At 42.1% G+C, this 22,202-nt stretch overlaps 2 protein-coding genes across 2 annotated transcripts in view; both read left to right on the top strand.

The window, feature by feature from the left end:
- The window catches only part of LOC135502131 (calsequestrin-1-like), a 34,783-nt gene extending 23,831 nt beyond the window's left edge, over positions 1 to 10,952 (top strand). The window contains exons 4-10 of the mRNA XM_064794719.1: positions 5,617 to 5,690; positions 6,109 to 6,195; positions 7,505 to 7,597; positions 8,640 to 8,795; positions 9,382 to 9,456; positions 9,668 to 9,806; positions 10,141 to 10,952. Of these exons, the coding sequence (XP_064650789.1) occupies positions 5,617 to 5,690; positions 6,109 to 6,195; positions 7,505 to 7,597; positions 8,640 to 8,795; positions 9,382 to 9,456; positions 9,668 to 9,806; positions 10,141 to 10,247 (731 nt within the window). The 3' untranslated portion in view covers positions 10,248 to 10,952. The remainder of the gene's footprint in view (positions 1 to 5,616; positions 5,691 to 6,108; positions 6,196 to 7,504; positions 7,598 to 8,639; positions 8,796 to 9,381; positions 9,457 to 9,667; positions 9,807 to 10,140) is intronic.
- A 584-nt stretch (positions 10,953 to 11,536) lies between these two features.
- The window catches only part of LOC135502125 (calsequestrin-1-like), a 33,438-nt gene continuing 22,772 nt past the window's right edge, over positions 11,537 to 22,202 (top strand). Inside the window, exon 1 of the mRNA XM_064794710.1 lies at positions 11,537 to 11,934. Coding sequence (XP_064650780.1) covers positions 11,602 to 11,934 — 333 coding nt within the window. The 5' untranslated portion in view covers positions 11,537 to 11,601. The remainder of the gene's footprint in view (positions 11,935 to 22,202) is intronic.

The raw sequence follows: 22,202 nt of genomic DNA, 5'->3' as shown, positions 1-22,202 counted from the left end.
GCGGTCTTGTCGTGAGACAGAGGACCTGACCAGTGCCCTGAATGAAATGATATCATCAAAATCATCGCCATCGTCATCGTCATCGTTGATGGCGTCATGACCTAGACTTGGCCTTCGCCATTTCTAGACCGGACATGACGTTGATAGCTCATATTTCACCCACACAAAGATGGCGCACCGAGGGTCGAGAATGTCAAAATGTCGAGGCGGGTAAGACATTGATGTAAACTTTCTGAGCCAGTCAGACTATGTTCAACACCATCAGCAGTCACTTTCAGCCTTTTAACTCAAGTAGCTGGCAATAATGGGTGTAATGTCACAAAGTGAGTGAAGTAGGTGGTCATTTAGACCGCAGGACAGAATCCTTACCGCCTGAAGTAGCCCTCCACGCTTTGATGCCATTAGGCTGACATACTTCATTAGTATGTTCTAATGGTCTTAGCGACCAATTTATTGGCTCAGATACGCTTCGCTGTCGTCGCAACCTTTAGAGAAAGGATGTTGTGTGTAATCAAGTAGGAACTACTTGCCGAATTTGCGCATTTGCGTCATTCAGGGAAGGCGACAGGAGTAAAGATGGTTCGTGGAACTACTTGGTTGCTATTCAGGCTAATTTCCAACCCACATTTTAGGCTCACTGGCTCACTTTAACCTCATTGATGCTGCTACATGACGATGAGCACACTCTTGCCTGAAATAACTTTGATGGCAAAGTTTTGTAAGTATTTTTTAGTAATGTGAGCCATCTGACATTGCATGAACAATACCCCTTATGTTGAAGAAAAGCAAAGCAAATGCTATTTTGGGGGAAATATCAATCATGGCCTGGCAATCGCGCACAGAATAATTCACACCGTCCGTAGCATTCCTACCCATAATGCATCAACTCAGCATCCCAACAGATAAAAAGAATGACAAAGATCGCGTCTTTATTTGCAAATTTATCTTACGTTTTTCGATGAGGTGAGGAATTGATGAGACAGTTCCCGTCATCACGTTCGAGGAGGATGGCAGTGTTGAGGCGAAGGAGTAATTTGTGCTGAGAGAGATGTCAACAGAAATGGTAGGACATTGCAATTACGGTGCCAAGCGTTCCTCGTTTTGATAGTTTATGCTGATTGTTTGGTTCTTTTAGGATGGTGATGTAGTGGTTTGTGTTAACCTTCTGTGGTCCAAGGTTCCTTTGGAGCAAGTCCTTGATGTGGTCCAAGGTTCCTTTGGAGCAAGTCCTTGATGTGGTCCAAGGTTCCTTTGGAGCAAGTCCTTGATGTGGTCCAAGGTGTCTTTGGAGCAAGTCCTTGATGTGGTCAAAGGTTCCTTTGGAGCAAGTCCTTGATGTGGTCCAAGGTTCCTTTGGAGCAAGTCCTTGATGTGGTCCAAGGTTCCTTTGGAGCAAGTCCTTGATGTGGTCCAAGGTGTCTTTGGAGCAAGTCCTTGATGTGGTCCAAGGTGTCTTTGGAGCAAGTCCTTGATGTGGTCCAAGGTTCCTTTGGAGCAAGTCCTTGATGTGGTCCAAGGTGTCTTTGGAGCAAGTCCTTGATGTGGTCCAAGGTGTCTTTGGAGCAAGTCCTTGATGTGGTCCAAGGTTCCTTTGGAGCAGGTCCTTGATGAAAATCTGCACTTTGAGGCAGTGCTGTCTCGGGTAATTTCCACGTATTCCTAGTTAAGTTTATCCTGATTCTCTTTGGTCCTTTTTGGATGATGATGTGGGGTGAAGCTTCGATGATATTTTGGAGTGATGCGAGTCATAAGGTTAAGGAGTAATTCGGTGTTAAAAGGTCTTCTCGTCGTCGAGATAGTGCAAAGTAAGCAATGAAACACAGAGATGACAGATGTGTTCAGTTTGGGATGAACCAGCTGGGGGAACAATTTTTAAAAGGGCCGGTTTGTAGACATTTTTTGGAGCAGTTGAGGTCCATTGGTGAGTCGAACCCCTGAGCACGTAGACAGGAATCCAGCACACAAAACATAGACATTCCATACCAGACATCTTGATCCTCTAGCCTTGGATCCACTCAGCCGACCCGGACTCTGTTACACCAACCGATTAACTCTGATGGTTCAGAATGATACCAGATAGCTTGTCCTCATCCTGGCAACAACAATGTGAAAAAACCCATTCACTTCAATCACACGAAACTTTTCCTCATCAGCGACAAATAATCGTTCTAAAATACGCTCGATTCCTCAAGGCAGAACTTCACACCCATTAGCACTGTAAATCGCACAATCTCGGCCTCCGTTTCCCCGCCTTTAAGTAGTGGGGGTATATCATTCCCTCCAACGTCCCGTGGGTGTTCTGACGCCGTTAAGACCAATAGCATGTACGTACAATAAGTCATCATTAGACCTTACAAGTCCTCTAGGGAATTTTTCAGTTATGATGTGCTGGGCAATGATATTACATATTTCATGTACATTTGTACAAGGAATACAGTTACTTCAGTGTATATGGTTATTTTCCCTGTTGGTGTGATTGCAACAGCCAGCATCGATCTTTGCCGACTTTCTGAGAAGCGCTACCGAAATGCAGACATACTCTGCATACCATACCATCCCTAACACCACAAATTGGCCACATCAGGATAATTTGTCTCAAAAGGTTTCTAAGTGGACACAGCAAATTGTGAATCTGTATCTCACAAATCAGCCCAGGGATAGCCTTAACTGCTATAATATCCTCTCATGTCCGAATATTTTACAGTGTGATTGTTAGCAGGATGTATAGCCTGATATTGTATTGTCAGGAGACCATGAAGATAAACAATGAAATATGTTGACCTTCATTTGGATCAAATACCAGTGAAACCTCCCTTAGCGGAAGCCTCTCTACTAAGGACACCCTCCGTATCAAGGACCACGTCCGTCGTCTCCATTCAATTTGACCTCTGTAATCAGGACACCTCTCAATTAAGGACAGCATTTGTCACTCCCAAGGGTCACGAGGGTGTCCTTAATAGAGAGGTTCTACTGTGTTCCAACCAATTATAGTGTGCTACAGAAGTGAACAGGGACTTTAAGTCCCGATCTATCATAAAAAATGCAGATTCCTTTTAAATAGCATTCCGCGAAGTTACTATTTATAGCTCACAAGGTCATTTGCATAAGATATTGATGACGTTTTAGTCACGTGACAGTCGGACATCGACACTTATTTCTACGCATTTGAGCTGATTTCAAAGTCAATTATCTTTGACCCTGCATTGTTTTTAGCATGAATGATACCATAGAGTCAGAGAGAGAAATATTCAGAACAATTATGTAGTATTTCCAACACTCGGACATGTGCCAGATTGAATCTAACTGCCCTAGTTAGAAAGCCTGAATCCATTACGAAACCGCATGTTTGTCCGACATTGCCTGTAATTCAGCGATGGGAAAATAGAGGGCAGCAGCTGCAGTGACGTCATCTTCGCGGAATGCTATTGAACATTTCAATGCATTTTCAATCTATATGAAGGAAAAAATGGCTCGAGCCACCAAGTGACATTTAACCAATATCGCTGATTTCCTCTCCATCATTTAGTAGATTCATTGAGTGGATTCAGCTAAGATGGGACATTTTAATGCATTCAAGGGAGGGGAAAATGTACATTAATACTGTGGAGGTGTTTTGTTCCATCTGATTGAGGAGAATTTCAATGGATTTTCAGTCTGTAATGGTTAATCAATACCTTTAACCACAAGGTCAATAAAAAGTAACTGAAATGTTAAACTTCGGTTGCTAATTCATCATTGAAATGCAGATTGAAACAAGATTAGGCATTTTAATGCATTTTAATGGCCTCTTTATTGATTTCTCCGCTGGGGAAAAGAAATTGAATTTAAAGGGGCAACTTGGGCAGGCGATTCCCCAGGCCAGGATGATGAAACCTCTGCTAGCCACCACGCGCCGCCACGTGGAAAAGCTGATATCTTAACATGACTTCTGCCAGTGATACAAGGCAGCCTTGGTCATAGCTTGTGAATTTCAGACAGGCTACGGTTACCTCCCGTTCAGTGCATTGTTTATTTAATCAGGCCCTGTTTGGAGAGGTCACGGCCCTGCTGGAAGCCAATTTTGTATGAAAAACCAACATATCTCATTCCAAAGTTGTCCCTTTAAATCTTAGCATTTTCAGCTGTAGCCTGGTTGAGGTACAGTTCAGGGACGACTTGCCCTGGTATTCGAAGATGACATTTAGGCATGGTTATGGCCCAACACCAATGTGAGTGTAATAAGCTTCGGTGACATTTTAATTGCCTCTGTCGCAGCTTCATTCAGTTGATTGGCGTTGATCTCTTGGGAATTACTGAGGCGCCACTATAGTTTGAGGAAGAGTTACCCTTTGTCTTGACTTGAAGTTATTCAATATTTTCTTTGAGTGCTTATCTTGATGCGAACAGCTTTAGTAATTCTTTGGTTTCAGAGATGACATCTATCATCTGTCGGCTAATTTGCGTACAGTCCATTCCAAGTGTCATCCTGAAGCGCTTGATGCGTTCACATAAGATTCCTGCTATCAACAATTCTGCTTGGTTTAACAACGTTAATAGAGGCTGATCTTTGGAAAGTAAACCAAAAGTTATTGATGACTGAGGTCTCGTGATGACAGTTGTAGCAGAGTGTAAGACGAGGAAATTCTCAAAAGAATTATCGAATGCTCGGGACCTATGACACGAGCACCACTGCAGCGAACACGAATTCCGATACATTTGAGATAGATTGGTACCAAATCTACTCACTAGGTGGCAAATAAAAGGAGTGGCTCAGTCATTTCTGCTATTTTGGACATCTCTCGACCAATCAGAATCGTTCCTTTTTCCTCTAAAATACGGCCGAAGTGTACATGCATACACCGTTTCAAAATGGTGGGCATGGCCGATCTGCTAATTTCGTCCTGCTATCTATTGAGTATAGATCAACTAATGTAACATTTGCGAAATTCCAAATATCATTAGTGTTAGGGGTCATTGACAGTACGATGTCCATTAAGCCTTTCTCATTGACAGACTTATCTCTGCTGGTCAATTAAACAAGGTCTGGTAACTTTGAGACGTGTCTGAGTAAATCAATGTAACAGACAGCTTGATGGAATGTTGATGGCAGTGGGTGGGAAGTTCAATTGTTTCAGACTACATTCAGACATTTAGACCGGGGCAAAATTCATAAGGGCGTTTAGCTCAAAACAGCGTTTACTGAATAGACAGATTCAGGTCCTTCATGTAAATCTTCACAGAATATGAATAGGCCCTGAAAATGATTAGAGAGAAGTTAGCTACTGAATAGACAGATTCGGGTCCTTCATGTAAATCTTCACAGAATATGAATAGGCCCTGAAACTGATTAGAGAGAAGTTAACTACTGAATAGACAGATTCAGGTCCTTCATGTAAATCTTCACAGAATATGAATAGGCCCTGATACTGATTAGAGAGAAGTTAGCTACTGAATAGACAGATTCAGGTCCTTCATGTAAATCTTCACAGAATATGAATAGGCCCTGAAAATGACTAGAGAGAAGTTACACGGGTCTTACCCTTAAACGCCCTTTATGAAGTTGGCCTTTAGCTTTAGACTTAACAGACAATATATAGCGGTTTTCTGTACAGATATGTCAATTTCATATCATTTCAGGTTATAAAGCTTTTGAAGAAGCAGCCAAGAATTTCCAGCCAAATATTCCTTTCTATGCAGTTTTTGATAAAAAGGTGAGACAGTGGTCAGTTCTATGGAACTTGTGACTTGATATTCGGAGGGCAGAGTAGCAAGTGACTCGCCCGAGGCTGTGAACTTGAACTCAGTGGGATGGCGACCCTACAGAAATGAAAACAACAGCCAGGAGTCGAGTCATCTGAACAGGTGATCAAGTTCAATCTCTTTGTGAAGCCCACTTAATTGTTTGAAGGCGAGGGCCCAAGTCTGGCCCCAGATGCTGCAGTGATGATGATGATGATGATGATGATGGTGATGCCCAAGCTATGACGCCTCAAATGAGTTGATAGGTGTTGAATTGTTGCCAGCCTCTAGCTCCTTGGACGAAAACAGAAAGGTGATACTCGACAAATTGAGTCTGCTCAGAAATTTCTCAAACACCTCGATAGAATTCAATGTTCCTGATATTTTCAGGTTGCCAAGCCGCTGAAGCTGAAGAATATTGGTACCATCCATTTTTATAAACCGTATGAAAGTCATGTGAAAACAGTTCCAAATAATGTGAGTACGTTGTGTAAGCTGGTAGAAAATGGAGCACTTGTTACCATCCTGACTCCCAGGCTCGCAGAAACCTGTAGCTTTCCAGTTTGAAAAAGTCAAACTAAACTGATTGCTTCAGTATTGACATAGCTTCCTCCATACCCCTGGGAAGGGGCAGGTGGTTCGAGTCCATTTACTTACCATATCCTTGTATCTGCTGATCGCAACATTTGTTAACGAGTTGGGGCATTAGATGAAAATTGTCTCACTAAGGTGTCAATTTCATGAGATAAGATCCATTGAGAACGATTTGTTGGACACAAGTGTATTAAAATTGCAAGGGAAACTACCGTGCTAAGGTGTTTGTACATGCTGCAGTGAAGTGAAGTTGTAGTCACGAGTCAGAATCCGACCGTTCCAAAGCGCTTCATAACAACGGTTGCTGTTACTAGGTCTTCGCAGACGCACTTGGGGTTTCGGGTGGTCGCCGTCATTTCAGCTCTGGCCTGAGCTTAACCCCTGAAAGACAAGAGGCGTCTAGCGCCTGGGTTCAAACCCACGACCCTTGGATTCAGAGTGGACTCCTTGACAAGTACTGTGCACCACCGCGCTCCATCTAGACGCGGCTACTTTTTTCACCGACCAACATTGGCAATTCCACATTCTGTGTAGAAGTCCCAAGTGACCTAATCAACGCGGTGACCAAGTAAAGTTGATTTGCGTCTCAGCAGATCTGAGGAAAGACGTTATTGGCCGGTTTAACGTGAATGGTAACGTAAACGTGTTGTCACTACTGACGAGGGTTTTAATGCCCATGAATGATTCCAATTCTGCTGACTGCAGAATCTAGGGAATGAAAAGTTTGTGTGGGGGTGGTGCAGACTTTTTGTTTTGGGTTGTACCAGCTGGGTGTACTGGCTTATGGTACCCAAAACCGGGACCCATAAGGGGCAGGGTCCCGGAGTGACTACTGACAAGGGCTTTAATACCCATGGACAATCTTGTTCAGAGTGGCTTCTGCAACATCTTGCGAATGTATGTGTTGATGTAGACTGTGGTTGCATTAGTACCACAAGGAGAGCGCTGTTACAAAACTATGGCTTACCACTGATGAACTTTCAAGTAGCTGTGGTATGGGCTTGTAGCAAAGAGTTTACCATGTCATTTATCTGGTGGGAGGCTAACGCCTTTTAGCATTGCTAGCATTGCATTGGAAATGTGCTCAGAGTGCTTATGGATGTAGTGATTTTACACTAGACGCAGCGGTATAGTGCTTTGACATCAGCTGATTTCCAAAATGTTTTACTTCTGGTATAATCTTTGGTTGCAGCCTGCCAGTTCCTCAGAAATCATCGATCACATTGAGGCAAACAGACGTCCAATCTTACGAAAGTTATCTCTCGATGACGTCCACTCTACTTGGGTAGGTATATTCATTTAAGGGATCCGCCTTTGGTAATAGCATTCCGCGACGTTACTATTTATAGCTCACAAGGTCATTTGAATAAGATATTGATGACGTTTTAGTCACGTGACAGTCGGACATCGACACTTATTTCTACGCATTTGAGCTTATTACAAAGTCAATTATATTTGACCCTGCATTGTTTTTAGCATGAATGATACCATAGAGTCAGAGAGAGAAATATTCAGAACAGTTATGTAGTATTTCCAACACTCGGGCATGTGCCAGATTGAATCTAACTGCCCTAGTTAGAAAGCCTGAATCCATTACGAAACCGCATGTTTGTCCGACATTGCCTGTAATTCAGCGATGGGGAAATAGAGGGCAGCAGCTGCAGTGACGTCATTATCGCGGAATGCTATTACCGGTAGTTCAGGAAAGTAGCAATGTAATCAATACACAATGATCACACCATATCAAGAGTTTCGAAAATATAATATCAGCTGAGCGATTAGACCACCATTGGGTTAAACCCGATCGGCAACGTAAGACAGCAGTCAGTCAGTGCCGCATGTCAGCTTAGACGACAGTAATGATTCTTTGGCGCTGCTTTTGATCCATGGTGTCCAAACACAATAATTGCGAATCTTTCAGTAGTATCAAAACTACTATGACTTAATATATGACAATATTTTTTATCTAAATTTTTATATTATGCATCGTTAATATTTCTAGTTAATTCAGTTTGGCTGTTTGATACCTTGATTAGTTTCTGCCGTGGATACAAAAATAATGATATGTCAAATCAAGCCCTAACGCAGAATATTAGTTTACCGCATTATGACCAGGGTGATTGCCAGTGTTGGCCATTGATCAAGCTGTGCCAAGCATTGAGTAGAGACTGACGGAATACCTTTATCCCTTGAGCCATTTGGTTGACCTCAAGGTCAAAGGTCAAAGTCAGGGGTCAAATGTCAAATATGTGCTGATCTAAATTTCAGTTTTTCACGAACTCATCATCGTCGCCCGTTTGTTTGCTGTATTTCTATCCATATTTTAGACGCATCATCCACACGCCCATCTGATTATTGCGTTCGTACGTCCCCACACGGAAGATGGGATGGCCTTCTTTACGTTGCTCAAGAAACTCGCCCGTGCCAATGGTGAGAATGAAAACATCAGTATCGTCTGGATCGACCCTGGACCATTCCCAACAGTAAGCAGCTCTGTATAAGTAAAACCTCTCTATTAATGACACCCTTGGGACTGACAAGTGCTGTCCTTGATACAGAGGTGTCCTGATTAGAGAGGTCAAATTAAATGGAAACAACCATTGGGACCAAAACTAGTGGCCTAAATAGAGAGGTTGTCCTTAATTGAGAGGTGCCTTCTGAGAGAGGTATCACTGTAGAACCTCACCTTGCGGACAGTGTCCACCAACCTCCTCATTGCTTACAAGTCCATTCAGTCCCTTTCGAAGTCATTTACTATAAAAAAAACCGCTGTAGAGCAGACACCTCTCTGCTCCGAATTGCGGACGTTGTAATGGCGAGAGGGAGTTGCTCCCACCCTTGACCCCCGTGGCAAAGGCAAGGGCTATTTATTTTACCCGGGCTATAAACCAGACCTTTATAAGGACGGGGGATTGCCTTCCTGCCCATCCACTATTCATGGGTGCATATAAACTGCATATAGACGCGGCTCGTTGGAATGGGAATTGCCTGAAGGCATTATGGAGATCTGTTCGGCCGGGTCATGTTATATGTGTCATATCAAAATTAAATCTTTATCCCTGATTACAGATGCTGGAGTACTGGGAACGAACGTATGGTATTGATGTCCTCCAGTCGTCCATCGGTCTTGTAAATATCACTGATGTAAGTAACTCCTAAATTTGAAATGCTGCTCGTCACGATGAGTTATAACGGCTGAGTAAAAGCTTTTTTCCTGGACCACCAGTGAATACGAACTGTGTACCCCTGTAATCGTTCTTGCCGTATTCACTCTCTTCTCCTTCCCTACAGCTATGAAGAAGCAACTTCTGTTATAACGGCTGATTGAGACTTATGGGTGAATCTTTCCTTCCAGAACAAAAGCTCCTGGTTCGACGTTGCTCAGTTAGAATCCTTGCCAGAAGGTGGACGCCTTCGCGTCCTCCAGCAGTGGCTGTCCAAGGTCGAAAACGGTTCAATAACAGTCGAACCAAAGTACGAAACGCAACAACATAGTACGTAGGCCAAAATACGTTTTTGAAGTCTTAAAGTGCGAGACCATTTGCATAGACACTCAGTTAGTTTAATATCTGTTCACAAGTGCCTCTGTAATTATTACTATCGTAGTCTCCATAGTAACCTTCTGGGGTCTTAAATTGCAACTAAAGTGCAAAGTTGAACTTGATCAGTCGGGGAAGGAAGTATTGCATCGCAAGGGGGCGAACCGACAACCTCTCAATCATGAAGCCGCGGCTCTTTCGCTTCTGCTTCTCCCATAGGTTGGCCCTCTTCAACCCTTGAATGCCAAAACGATTTATCACCATACATTTCACCATCCTTCTTTTGCAGAAAGTCCATCTGAACACAAGGTCAACCAAACCAACGTCAGTAAAGTCGCTGATGAGAACCTCAAGATGCAAACGAAAGTGGAATCTGGTGTGCGTGATGAACTATAGGTGGTGCTGTGACTTCTGTTAAACTGACTTGGCCATCGTATGTGGCAAATGATAGTGATCTATTCCCTTGTGATATCGATCTGTTCTTAAAGGGAGACTACAGGCTGGAGCCAGATGGGCCAGATTGAATACAAAGTGGCCTACTAGCCTGCCATCTTACTGTCTGTCAAGTCTATTCACATCTGGTGACCATAGTCCCCTTTAAGTCTGTTGTTTTAAATATTCTGCGGCAACCGGTCCTTCCCGTACAGTTTTCCTTTGACACTTTGTATGCTCCAAACCTTTTTCGATGTATTTTTTAGGAGCCTCAGATTCTCTTTTTTTTCTTCAAAATTATGGTCCAAATCAAATCTATTTGGCAGCTGTCTCAAGCCATAGCAATTTGATGGTAAATTTGGGGTTGGGGAGCGTAGGAAGCTTACAGATTCGATGATGTAAATTTGCTGTCGTAGACTCTGTATAGGCCATCATTGAATCTAATGTGACTAATACTATCCTCCTTGATCATAGATTCTATGAAGGATGTCATGTGTAGCACTGAGCTCTTGCCGAGTTTGCACTCATAATCCTCTCATGATATTCTTTGAATTAGAAAATGACCTGTTAACATTGTTACCGTTGCTATGTTTCTAATAAAGCTGTAAATAGTTACTATTTTTGTATGTTCCAGAGGTTTTGAATAAAGTTGGTGATAATTTGTACAAATCTTGTTTACTTTCACATTGACGTCAGAGCTGAGATTATGACTCAGCCCAGGAAACGTTAAAAGTATGAGTCCTTCGATGTATGTCATGATGATGTGTTCCTATTGGGAGATCCCATGTACACTCCCAAGTCGTGATTCACGACCAGAATCCCTGAGATAGCTATTGCCATGCCTGACCATTCCATATGTCCCACTTGAATCTCAAGTACCCAACTTGGATACCCAGTGCCCTACTTGGCTGCTACCCGGAGTGTAGCTAGTTGGCGAACCAGGTCAATTACAAGTAGCTCGAAGTAGCACAAATGTAGCTCTCGTAGCACTGTCTGCCCCAGACAGCGATTGCCCAATATCTGAATATGACCATTCAACAAGTGTCCTATCTCATAGAGAGAACGTGGACAATACGAAGTATCTCCCACGAAGCACTTCACAACCAGGAACCGCAAGGGAGACCCATTCTCGACTTCGGAGAAGCTCCCCAATAAATTTGACGGACAGCTTGCAGACAATGCTTAGTTCCATGGCGCGAAATCAGGCGACAGCACTGGTCCAACCATGCGCTCAAGTATAAAATGGCAAGCAAGATGATGCGATGTCGGATAAAGCATATCGTGCCGAATCTTCGCCAATATCTCAAATCTGCGCAAAATGAGAAGTGAATCACTGCAACAGACCCCTAGGGCGTCTTCACAGCTTCAAATCAACACCATCACTGGGGTATTCTATGGAATATTTCTCCTTTTATCATCTATGGAATACACTGTCTCTAACGCTTTCTCTGATGATGGGCTAAGCCGCGGCTCGGAAGGGATTCGCTTCCCTAAGTACGATGGGGTTACGCGGGTTTTTCAGTTCGGATCTTTAGACATTTTTGAGAGGATTATCAAGAAGAGACAGATAGTGGTTGTGCTCTTTACTCTGCCGAAAACTGATGACCCTGTATCTGTGCGGACGTGGAATATCAACGATTACATGTTGGAGGTAAGGCTTTATCTATCTTAGTGTGGCAGAGATGTTAGTCCAAAGAATGGAAGTCTTACTACAATAGCTTTTTGATTGGCTCTTATACAGAAAAGAACGTTGGTCTGCTGGATTGTAAGTAACCCCCAAACTTTTCACTAGGACAGTAATTCCTAGGACTGCTATCCCACGTACTTCGTAATGTTCACAAAGTGTGACAGAAATGTTAGTCCTCTGGAATGGAAGTTCCAGTACAATAAATTTTTGAAAATTTGACAAAGTAGTCCATGGTGTTACAAGCTCTTGTTGAGAAGTTTGCTTTCTTCCATTCCCAGGACTACCATTTTGATTCAGTCACTGACGCCTTGAGTTCACCGTCTTTCCACGAAGTTTTTCAGAACCTCTGGATAATAACCGGTAATCACTTTTCTTTTTCTGTTCAAGCTTGCACCAGGAAGATAAATTTTTATTGATCACTCAATGAAACACAACCCAGTTAATTCACATGGAGACAAAGCAATCTGACCCCCTATCTCCTGCTTATAGTCCCCTTTAAGACTGGGTTTTTGTCCTGGATATTGCCTCCCGTCGTAAAAAAAGTGACTGATTAATATTGCACATTTTGTCTTATTACTCAGCAGTGTCAAGATGGTCGTCCAGCGATGATTTGTATGAGAGATTCCGAGCAGTTTCTGAAAAAAGCATCCGCGATAATGTTTCCCTGAGACAAATAATAGCGGAGGATTCATCTGCAGTTTGTGTTATAAAAAGCACGCAGAGCGCAATTTGATGAGAATATTTTTCATTGCATTAGTGATATTGCGATAGAAATCATATGATTCTGGAACCTCCATTAGTGGTAGACACCTCTGTACCAGGACAGTTTCCCTTTTTGGTCCCAAATTAGTCAATTCCATTCGATTTGCCCACTGTGAGGACATACAGAGTCTGTGTAGGGCAATTGTCAGTCCCCAACCTCTTAAAAATGAAAGTATTTGAGCTTTTGAAATCCTACAAGGCTTTTTTAGCAAGCAAGAGGGGTTTTGAATGCGTTTCCGAAACCTAATCTGAACCCACTAAATAGGCCCTATTGACTTCTGCCGAAAGTCTCTCTGAACAGCTTTCATGTTGTCCAGACGATACAAACATGACGTGACAGCTCTCTCACTCAAATTGGATAAATCCTCTAAATTGTGTTATTGTGATTAGATACTGGGGTAATCATTATTGTCATGAACAACATTGCTAGTAACTGTTTATGTATTCATGTACTTATCAATATTTTGGACAACTCTTAACCCTTCAACGTCAGAACAAGCATCCACTGAGAATGAAAATCTCCACACATTCGGTTATTTTATTAAATTGTGTTACAGTTTCATCCATTTAAAGGGCAGCCGCGAGGTAGGCAAGACAAAATTGCACAACGTCGCCAATAGGGGTCTCACACATCTCACAGTACGTCGAAGCTAGTCACGCTTGTACTGGGAATCGATTTGGTGCTGAATCTAACCAGACCCAATACCCGGACTTTGCACCTGAAGATGGCTTTTTTCATTGAATTACCCACAATGTGATTGAATAGAATGGCATGAGGCGTCTCTTTCTCCATAGCAGTCTTCCTCGTGGCTGGCTGTTAATTCGAATCTTAGCTATTGGCGACCTTAACCAGATTGAAGAACCTACATATTGGATAAGAACCCAATCAGGATGCATCTAACTCAATCAAAGCAATTTCTTGGCTGTCCTGCCTTTGAAAAAAAATGCCGCCCCATAATTTGCAATTGACAGTATCATAACACCCGAATGAACAAAGTCGTGTAGGTTTATTACAGAATCATGATCAAGCCAACAATATTTCTTGGAGAAGACCTACAAGTATTTTACATTTCCTGAGGAGATATTGCGAGAGATTGAAAGAGAAGTCCTGGAGTTAAGCTAGTATTATTAGCATATCGCTATTGGGAAGTCCTAAGAATGATGAACAGTGTTCATAATTCCATGAATAAGAGAGCCTTGCAATTCGATTGGGAAATATCTCTTTGCAAATAGCGATGTATTAATGGTGGACATCTTGACGGTCTTCTTTTTCAGGTTTGATAAACCCCGAAGAACGGAAATTAGATTCAAAAGCTGGTTATCTAAACAGTAATTTAGAGAAACGAAGTTACGGACGTGTGCACCCTTTGATTTTCTAGGGGAAGGGGGTCAATGAGTTCAAAACGGGTGTAAAATCCGAGAGAAAACAAAAAGGTGCTTGTTCAGCAAGATTTCTCGAACACAATCGAACACAGCAAGAAACATGACTGTACATACTACAAACACATGCCTTATTCCCCCTTATTCCTGTCTTCCCTCACTCATCATGGCTAAAATTCCCCTATTCCTCTTCAAAACTAAGATAAATCGAAAGTGTCAAATGCGTTTTGAAACACCTAGTACTAACTCAACATAAAAGGAGATAAAAGAGAATGCTCTGTCTTGAATAGCTAGTACTAACTCAACATACTTCAAAAGATGATAAAGAATGCCCTTCATTCTTTCCTCATCAGCTCCTTCAGGACGTAATTGCTAAATTTGCCGATGTCTTTGACAGCGGCTATATGTGATCATTTGCTTTAGGGATGAGAGGACCCGTTCCTTAAGTTCTCCTGTTGTTATTGACAAAGCAAATGATGAGGAAGGATGTCCCTAATGCTAGGCAATGAACCACCATCACTGAAGCAGTTTCGGAGCGCCATCAAAGTAATAATCTCTTTCTACCCTGGCGGTTATGAGCTCGTGTGCCATTGCTGATTTCTAACTTTTCTTGACGGAGAACTTTCTTCTGAAGAATGCTCGTCATGGAGAGCAAAACTTTGTCTTTTGAGAAGACATGAAAATGACGATACCTCTTAAAAATGCAGTTTTTTTCTTCTGAACGACGACCTTAGTTTTATGTCTAATTGTGAGATTGCTTGCTTGCAGCCTGTTATAAAGCCTGTGACAGTCACCTGTTTCGAGTTGATACAAATTGGTTGTTAAACCCCTGAACTTATTTACAAGTATTCTGAAATTTGCTATCAAAGTTGAAGTGACGTGAGTAAATTGGCATGATTGGAGCAATAATTCAACTTAACTACTGTATTTGTTTGTGTCAAAGCCAATACCAAGATCCTGGTACCTCAATTCTAATGTCAGATTTAAATTAAAAACAACTCTCGACCAGTAACAAGCCGTCACCAGCGACACTGACACGACATGGCTTCAAGGGCCCCGAAGAGACCTTGGGTCGTTTGAAGGGGATATCACTTGAAGGTGTTGAATTAAGTCGTAATTACTCCAAATATAGAACCACATGATCCTCGATAAGCAACTGCTTGATCTGACTGAGTCCACCTTCCTTCTGGAGGAAGTCAAGCTAACACGAGGAAATTATTCCTCCACTTTACTGCGGAAATTTACTCGAGAGATGGATTAGTTCTCATTTTCTTCAGTCAGTTTGAAACTGTTGAATGACTGAGACTAAAGGCTCAACTTAAAGGAGGAGTGCGAATTTCTGTCATCCGCCACGTAATGTAGCAGGATGGCAATTCGGAAGTCAACCACTTAACGCTTTCCAGGAGCCAACAGCTTTGGATCAATATCCAAGTAGCTTTTACCATTAGGTACATAGAATGTGTGAAAACATTGGGAGTGGATGGATTTCCTGACTGAAGCTGTCCTCTCAGCTGTTTGATTGGTGTTTCAGAGCTGGTTACATTATATAGTTGATTGTATGGATTTAGACTCTGAGAGTTTTCTCTGTCCCAAATGTTCGTCCTACTCAGATTGTTCTCAACGTTTCGAGCTCCTCACATCGTTCTCGAGTGAATGACGATCTACCAGATAAAGTGGTCGTTGTCTTATTCACGGGAAGCCATCATTCTTCAACATTGTTGGAAATGTTGACGTTGTGTACTCATGAACGCTTTGTAACTTACCGATAATTTGATAGTTCTGTGTCAAGTGTTTATAAGTATATCTTCCATTATTGTAATGGTTAGTTGTTGTTTGGGAAGGATAGCTTATCCTCTCAACTGAAGTTGCATTACTTCGTTACCAAGAACTGACTGACTGTGTAGCGCGCATCTCGAGAATTCCAAACACAGAAGAAATCACTACGCCCGATGACGTCACGAGTGATCATGTGACCAAGGACTCAGCTGAGTCCGAAAGCTTATGAAATGTAAGTCAATATTATCCAGAGTTATCAGGTTATAAACTTTCCAACTATCAATCTACCTGGATAGATGAGTCTCCATAGTGATACAGAAGAAGAAGAGGTCTTGTTTCGTGTCATATACTGATTTCCAATGTTATCTGATGCTTGTCAAGAATGGCCATCTTGACCCTCAAAGTATTGACATTGCTGAGCTTTGTGGAACCGTCTCTGACCGTCCCTGTCCGTGGATTAGACTTTACAGACACCGAGCGTCTAGTATGGGGGGAGGTAACGGAGGCAATACCGCCGGAAGTTCAGTATGAGGATGGCATGCTATGTCATTCTTACATCCAGTATATGAAGATACTTTAAAGATTTGGGGCTATACCTTTCATATGTTTACCTAGGTAAAGGACTTCTGAAAGGCTCTTCTATTTTCCTGAGCCACCGGTGAATAAAATGAAAACGAACACCATAAACATTGAAATACATTCAGGAACAGACTTCTTGAACTGCAAGTCCATTAGTAGAGAAACGGATGACTTCCACCACCTCTTGTAAAGTGTCACTCTATCACGTGCAAGGAAAGCATTCAGCCCTTTCATTTATAATCAACCGGGACATGATACATCTCAGATGTCATGATTTTATAAAGTGCTCAATGGTCTTGTGAACTCCTAGCTTGTGTGAGGTGTCAGTGTGCTGGCAGTTTCGTTTAATGGAAGGCGATTATTTTGTATCTTCACTAGGTTTGAAACTTAGACGTTCGTCTGGTCAGAGTCTTTCAAATAGACTCTGGTCTGGTTGAGTATTTCGAATTTTTGTAGGATTGCTGCATGAATTCTTGTAGGATTGCTGCATGAATTCTTGTAGGATTGCTGCATGAATTCTTGTAGGATTGCTGCATGAATTCTTGTAGGATTGCTGCATGAATTCTTGTAGGATTGCTGCATGAATTCTTGTAGGATTGCTGCATGAATTCTTGTAGGATTGCTGCATGAATTCTTGTAGGGTTGCTGCATGAATTCTTGTAGGATTGCTGCATGAATTCTTGTAGGATTGCTGCATGAATTCTTGTAGGATTGCTGCATGAATTCTTGTAGGATTTCTGCATGAATTCTTGTAGGATTGCTGCATGAATTCTTGTAGGATTGCTGCATGAATTCTTGTAGGATTGCTGCATGAATTCTTGTAGGATTGCTGCATGAATTCTTGTAGGGGATTGCTGCATGAATTCTTGTAGGGTTGCTGCATGAATTCTTGTAGGATTGCTGCATGAATTCTTGTAGGATTGCTGCATGAATTCTTGTAGGATTGCTGCATGAATTCTTGTAGGATTGCTGCATGAATTCTTGTAGGGGATTGCTGCATGAATTCTTGTAGGGTTGCTGCATGAATTCTTGTAGGATTGCTGCATGAATTCTTGTAGGATTGCTGCTTGAACTCTTGTAGGATTGCTGCATGAACTCGTGTAGGATTGCTGCATGAATTCTTGTAGGATTGCTGCATGAATTCTTGTAGGATTGCTGCATGAATTCTTGTAGGATTGCTGCATGAATTCTTGTAGGAGTGCTGCTTGAACTCTTGAAGTGTTGCTGCTTGAACTCTTGAAGTGTCGCTGCTTAAAATTGAAATGGTAGGATTGATGCTTGAATTCTTGTTAGGTAGTTCGTTAGACTTAGTTAGCATCAAGTTCATGTAAATTCAGGTGAAAATGAATACCTGTCAAACACAGGTCTGAAATAAGCCAGTTACCCAATGTCTGAATCGATAGAGAGCAAACTCGTAATGAATTCTCCAAACTTTCAACTCTAAGTACAATTATCATGGACCCGCTGACAATCGTTAGCCAATTGGATTAACACCGGTCCTCAGAACACCCAGAATTCGATTTCCATGTTGGCAAGATGATTGCTGTTGGCGGAAAGGAGACGAGGAGAGGAATGGACATGATTTGATTAAAGGCGTATTCCAATAGAGCATCGCTCAGGGCTTCTGTAAACGCTCAAAACGTGTCTTTTATTACCCTTCAAAATGAAGAAATGAAACTTTTGGTAATAGCATTCCGCGAAGATGACGTCACTGCAGCTGCTGCCCTCTATTTCCCCATCGCTGAATTACAGGCAATGTCGGACAAACATGCGGTTTCGTAATGAATTCAGGCTTTCTAACTGGGGCAGTTAGATTCAATCTGGCACATGTCCGAGTGTTGGAAATTCTACATAATTGTTCTGAATATTTCTCTCTCTGACTCTATGGTATCATTCATGCTAAAAACAATGCAGGGTCAAAGATAATTGACTTTGAAACAAGCTCAAATGCGTAGAAATAAGTGTCGATGTCCGACTGTCACGTGACTAAAACGTCATCAATATCTTATTCAAATGACCTTGTGAGCTATAAAGAGTAACGTCGTGGAATGCTATTCTTTCAAAACATTGAAGGACCCGCCAAAATGATGTGGGATCCTTGAAGATCCAATTATGGTGAGGTCTAGTGGAGCCACTGCACTTGTGGTGGTGGTTGCAGGGAGGGGGGCAGCAAGGCACTCTTGCGGAGAGGTTCAAATCATATCCAACGCCGTGGCCATGTATCCGGTTGGGTTCTCCAATCAAACCCCAGCGATCCCATCATCTCCAGATTACCCTTTTGGCTACTCGTATATGGCTTGGAATCAGGAAACGGCCAAGCTCCTGCACAGTCAAATCACGTTCAAACCCAACTGATTTATTGTCTTTGCTGCGTAAGCCAGTCTATGGTACCAACAGGATTGATGTTTCCCTGCATTCATAACTAATCTATGACACAATGGAATAAGCACCCAATCTCCAGCGACCATATTCATTGCTTTTTCTCCAAATTGCTGGTCATCCTTCCTGGACATCCAAATCAGGAAATGGCTATCCCAGCCTACGGCTACCTGATAATCAACATTGCATCCTCGAGCTATGGCTCTTATAGACTTTCATCTTATCTTGTTATTGTATTATTTGTCATTTTATGGCGAGCCTGTGCGTCCCTTCTGGCTGTGGCCAGTGATAGAATTACTGTCTATATTGACAGCGCTCACTGGTGTGCATTGTTCTCGGGTATTGTTTGTCGATCGACTGGTTTAGCGATGACACTTTTTGTTCTTGGCTGATACAAGACAGCTTTCTAGACCCAGTCAACTCAGTTTTGGATGGCCTAATTCGATACTAATTCTTCATAAAATTCGCTTGTGGCTAATTTCTTTGATAGCAAGTCTCTGCTTCCCAATCCCATAGGATATTAGCCACGCAGCTCATCTAGTAGAAGATCTGCATTGTGATGAGAGGCGATGGCGCCTACACTCCACAGATCAAAGAAGGCAACCTTGATATGTTGTCTAGTGATGTTATGATGAAGGTTAGACTTTAGAGCACGACACTTCGGGTAGTTACAGGCTCAAATGAAGAAGCGCCACCTTTTGAATGAACTGTATGGTATATCATGCAGGCGATATGGTGTGGTTTTGAATCTGAACTCATTTCCCTTGCAGAGTACCTTGTAGCTGCAACCACTGGATTTTTAGATGAAAAATATGGATGGGCATGATCGGAAATGATATGTCAAAGTTTTTCAAGCTGATCGTCATCATCAAATCATTCTCGATCACGATAATTGACAGAATCATGGAGACACTCCAAAAGATGGCTTTACCCGATGAGTATAATGTTGTCATCATTAGGACATCATTTAGACGTGAAATATGGATAGGCGTGATCGGAAATGATACCCCAAAGTTGTCAAGCTGATCATTCTCGATGTGTGCAACATGGCCATCAGGATAATAACAGATCATTGTGCGGCGCACAGGATGTTGATATCCCTGTGAGTGTTATCGACAGGACAATCATTATAACAAGATGTTCGTCAGATTTGCTGAACATCAATTTGAGAAATGAACTGGGCAGAACGTAGTTCTAGTTCGCATCTCTTGTTTATTTATCTTCTTCTTCGTCGTCGTCTTCCGGGTTCGCTATGCACTTGGTGGTGCTTTTCTCCGGGGAGTATTCATCCTCGAAGGCTTGATGAGATCATGTCGCCAAGGTTTTGAAGACTCTACACTAATAGAATTGTTCGGCGCTGACAGTCATGACTAACCATCATCTCTATAAATTGTGATTGTCTCGCTATCTTATGGCAAAACAGAAGCATGGTCTTCGATGTTTCTTGTCTAATCCTTCTTCAGCGAGAGCGTCTTAATCAAATGATGCAAATCCGATTCCAATTATAATGGTCCCATGGCTGATGATCAGAAGTGCAGCATTGTCGTCTTTATCTTTCACTTCGATTGGGTGTTGTGTTGCGTCGTTATTTTGCATAGTATCAGGTTTTGTGCTCTTCTGCAAGCTAGGATGGGTGTAATCTATGGCATTTTTTGGCTAATATGTTGTTGCCTGGAGGTCGTAGTGAAATGCATGTTGCAGTAACAGTGTCCTGACCCACTCGGGGCGTGATATCTCCCTGTCATCTGGGTCTGATGGCCGTTAATAATGACCATGTGATGAACAGTTGGATTGTAAGTTCAAGCATCAAGGCGTAATAGACTGCTAAACAAACTGGTCGCATAATCATCTAAGTTTCGATGTCTGAAAGGCCCATGAGACAAAAAGCAACATGGATTGCAACTTCCCACTATTTCGTTCCACAACGATCATCGCGGATGTACAGTGATAGCCGACACTTCTGAGCGATACTGGGGATAGCTTGGGTATTTATACTTGGCTAACTACGCGGATGTTGCGAGATATCGGAAAGCAGGTGGGAAAAGAATAATTGTGAGTGTTGTGGTTACCTGGTGTTCAGCTCATAGCTTTGTATTGTGTATGATCTTGGACTGGTAATGACTGGGACGGGCTATCAGTAACAGGTCTGATTTTAACCATTTACTCGGCTAGCAGGGATGTTTTGCGATATCTGATTCTTAGAGCAAAGAGGGAATCTTGCTACAGAGTTTTTTAATGAAAAAACAACACATCTCACGCCAAAGCTGTTCCTGTAACTACTTGTTTCTGTCGCAATATACAATGGTGCCGCCTCACTTCGCGCGCTGATTTTCATTTCTCATTTCCAGCTGTTCTTTTCCCGTAGACGAGAATCAGCAGACGAGAATCAATTATCCATCGCTCAGGCGACGTGGACAGAAACCTGCTATACTATTTAAATTGCGACAGTAAAACAGCTAACGCAAATTACTCCAAATGAGCAAGGCTGATGAAGGAATTGCGATCGTTTCGCTCCATGATCTTTTCGCACTCAGCCGTTTCGCTCCAAATCGAAGTCGTTTCGCTCCAAATCGTAGTAGTTTCGCTCCTTGGGACTTCGGTGTGATTTTGCATCAGAGTCAACATTTAGGACAAGTCTATCCTCAAATTTGAATGCTGGCATGTTCAAGAAACCGGTCCATCTTCAGATTTGAAATCCGCTAGTCAACAAACTGGTCTATCCACAAATTTGAAGGCAGGCATGATCAAGAACTTGGTCTGTTTTGTGGATTTGAAACCAGTCATAGTTGGCAAACGGGTCGATTCTCAGAACCTGTGAAGACAGAGAAACCACTCATTTTCGCGGCACTTAATGAAAACGGCCTAATCTAACATGCTTGGGGCAAAAAGGAATTTCATTCTTGAAAGAGACATCAAAGACTATTTTATCTTAATTAAATTTTGTCTTAAAAGTTTTTTCCGTGGTGTAATGAAATTAATTATTAATTTTTTGCCGGAGGACGCCTTTGATCTTAAATGGTATAGTCGTGTCATCTTACATACACAAATATTTGTTTTTCTTTGAAAATTGGCAAGATTTTCTGTAATCCGCTTAAAAATAGAAATCACAAAAACTTCTTTTTTTTAATTTTCGCAAATCACAACAATAAATAGGCCCGGAAATTTTGCGATTTACGATTTGATCAATTCAAGAGTTGGTAAAAAAACCAAATCATCAACTCTACCAGGAAATCTGAAAAATCCAATTTGAAATCTGTCATTCGATAAGGAACACGGATCACATCCAGCGACAAGTTTTAAACCTCTTTAAAGACTCATTCAGATTCAATGGGGTAAACTCGATTACAGCTTCAAGT

The sequence above is a fragment of the Lineus longissimus genome, chromosome 18 (genome assembly GCF_910592395.1).
Source record: "Lineus longissimus chromosome 18, tnLinLong1.2, whole genome shotgun sequence".
Classification (NCBI taxonomy): domain Eukaryota; kingdom Metazoa; phylum Nemertea; class Pilidiophora; order Heteronemertea; family Lineidae; genus Lineus; species Lineus longissimus.
The sequence above is the reverse complement of the archived record's forward strand: the minus strand, read 5'-3'. Positions and strand labels throughout refer to the sequence as shown.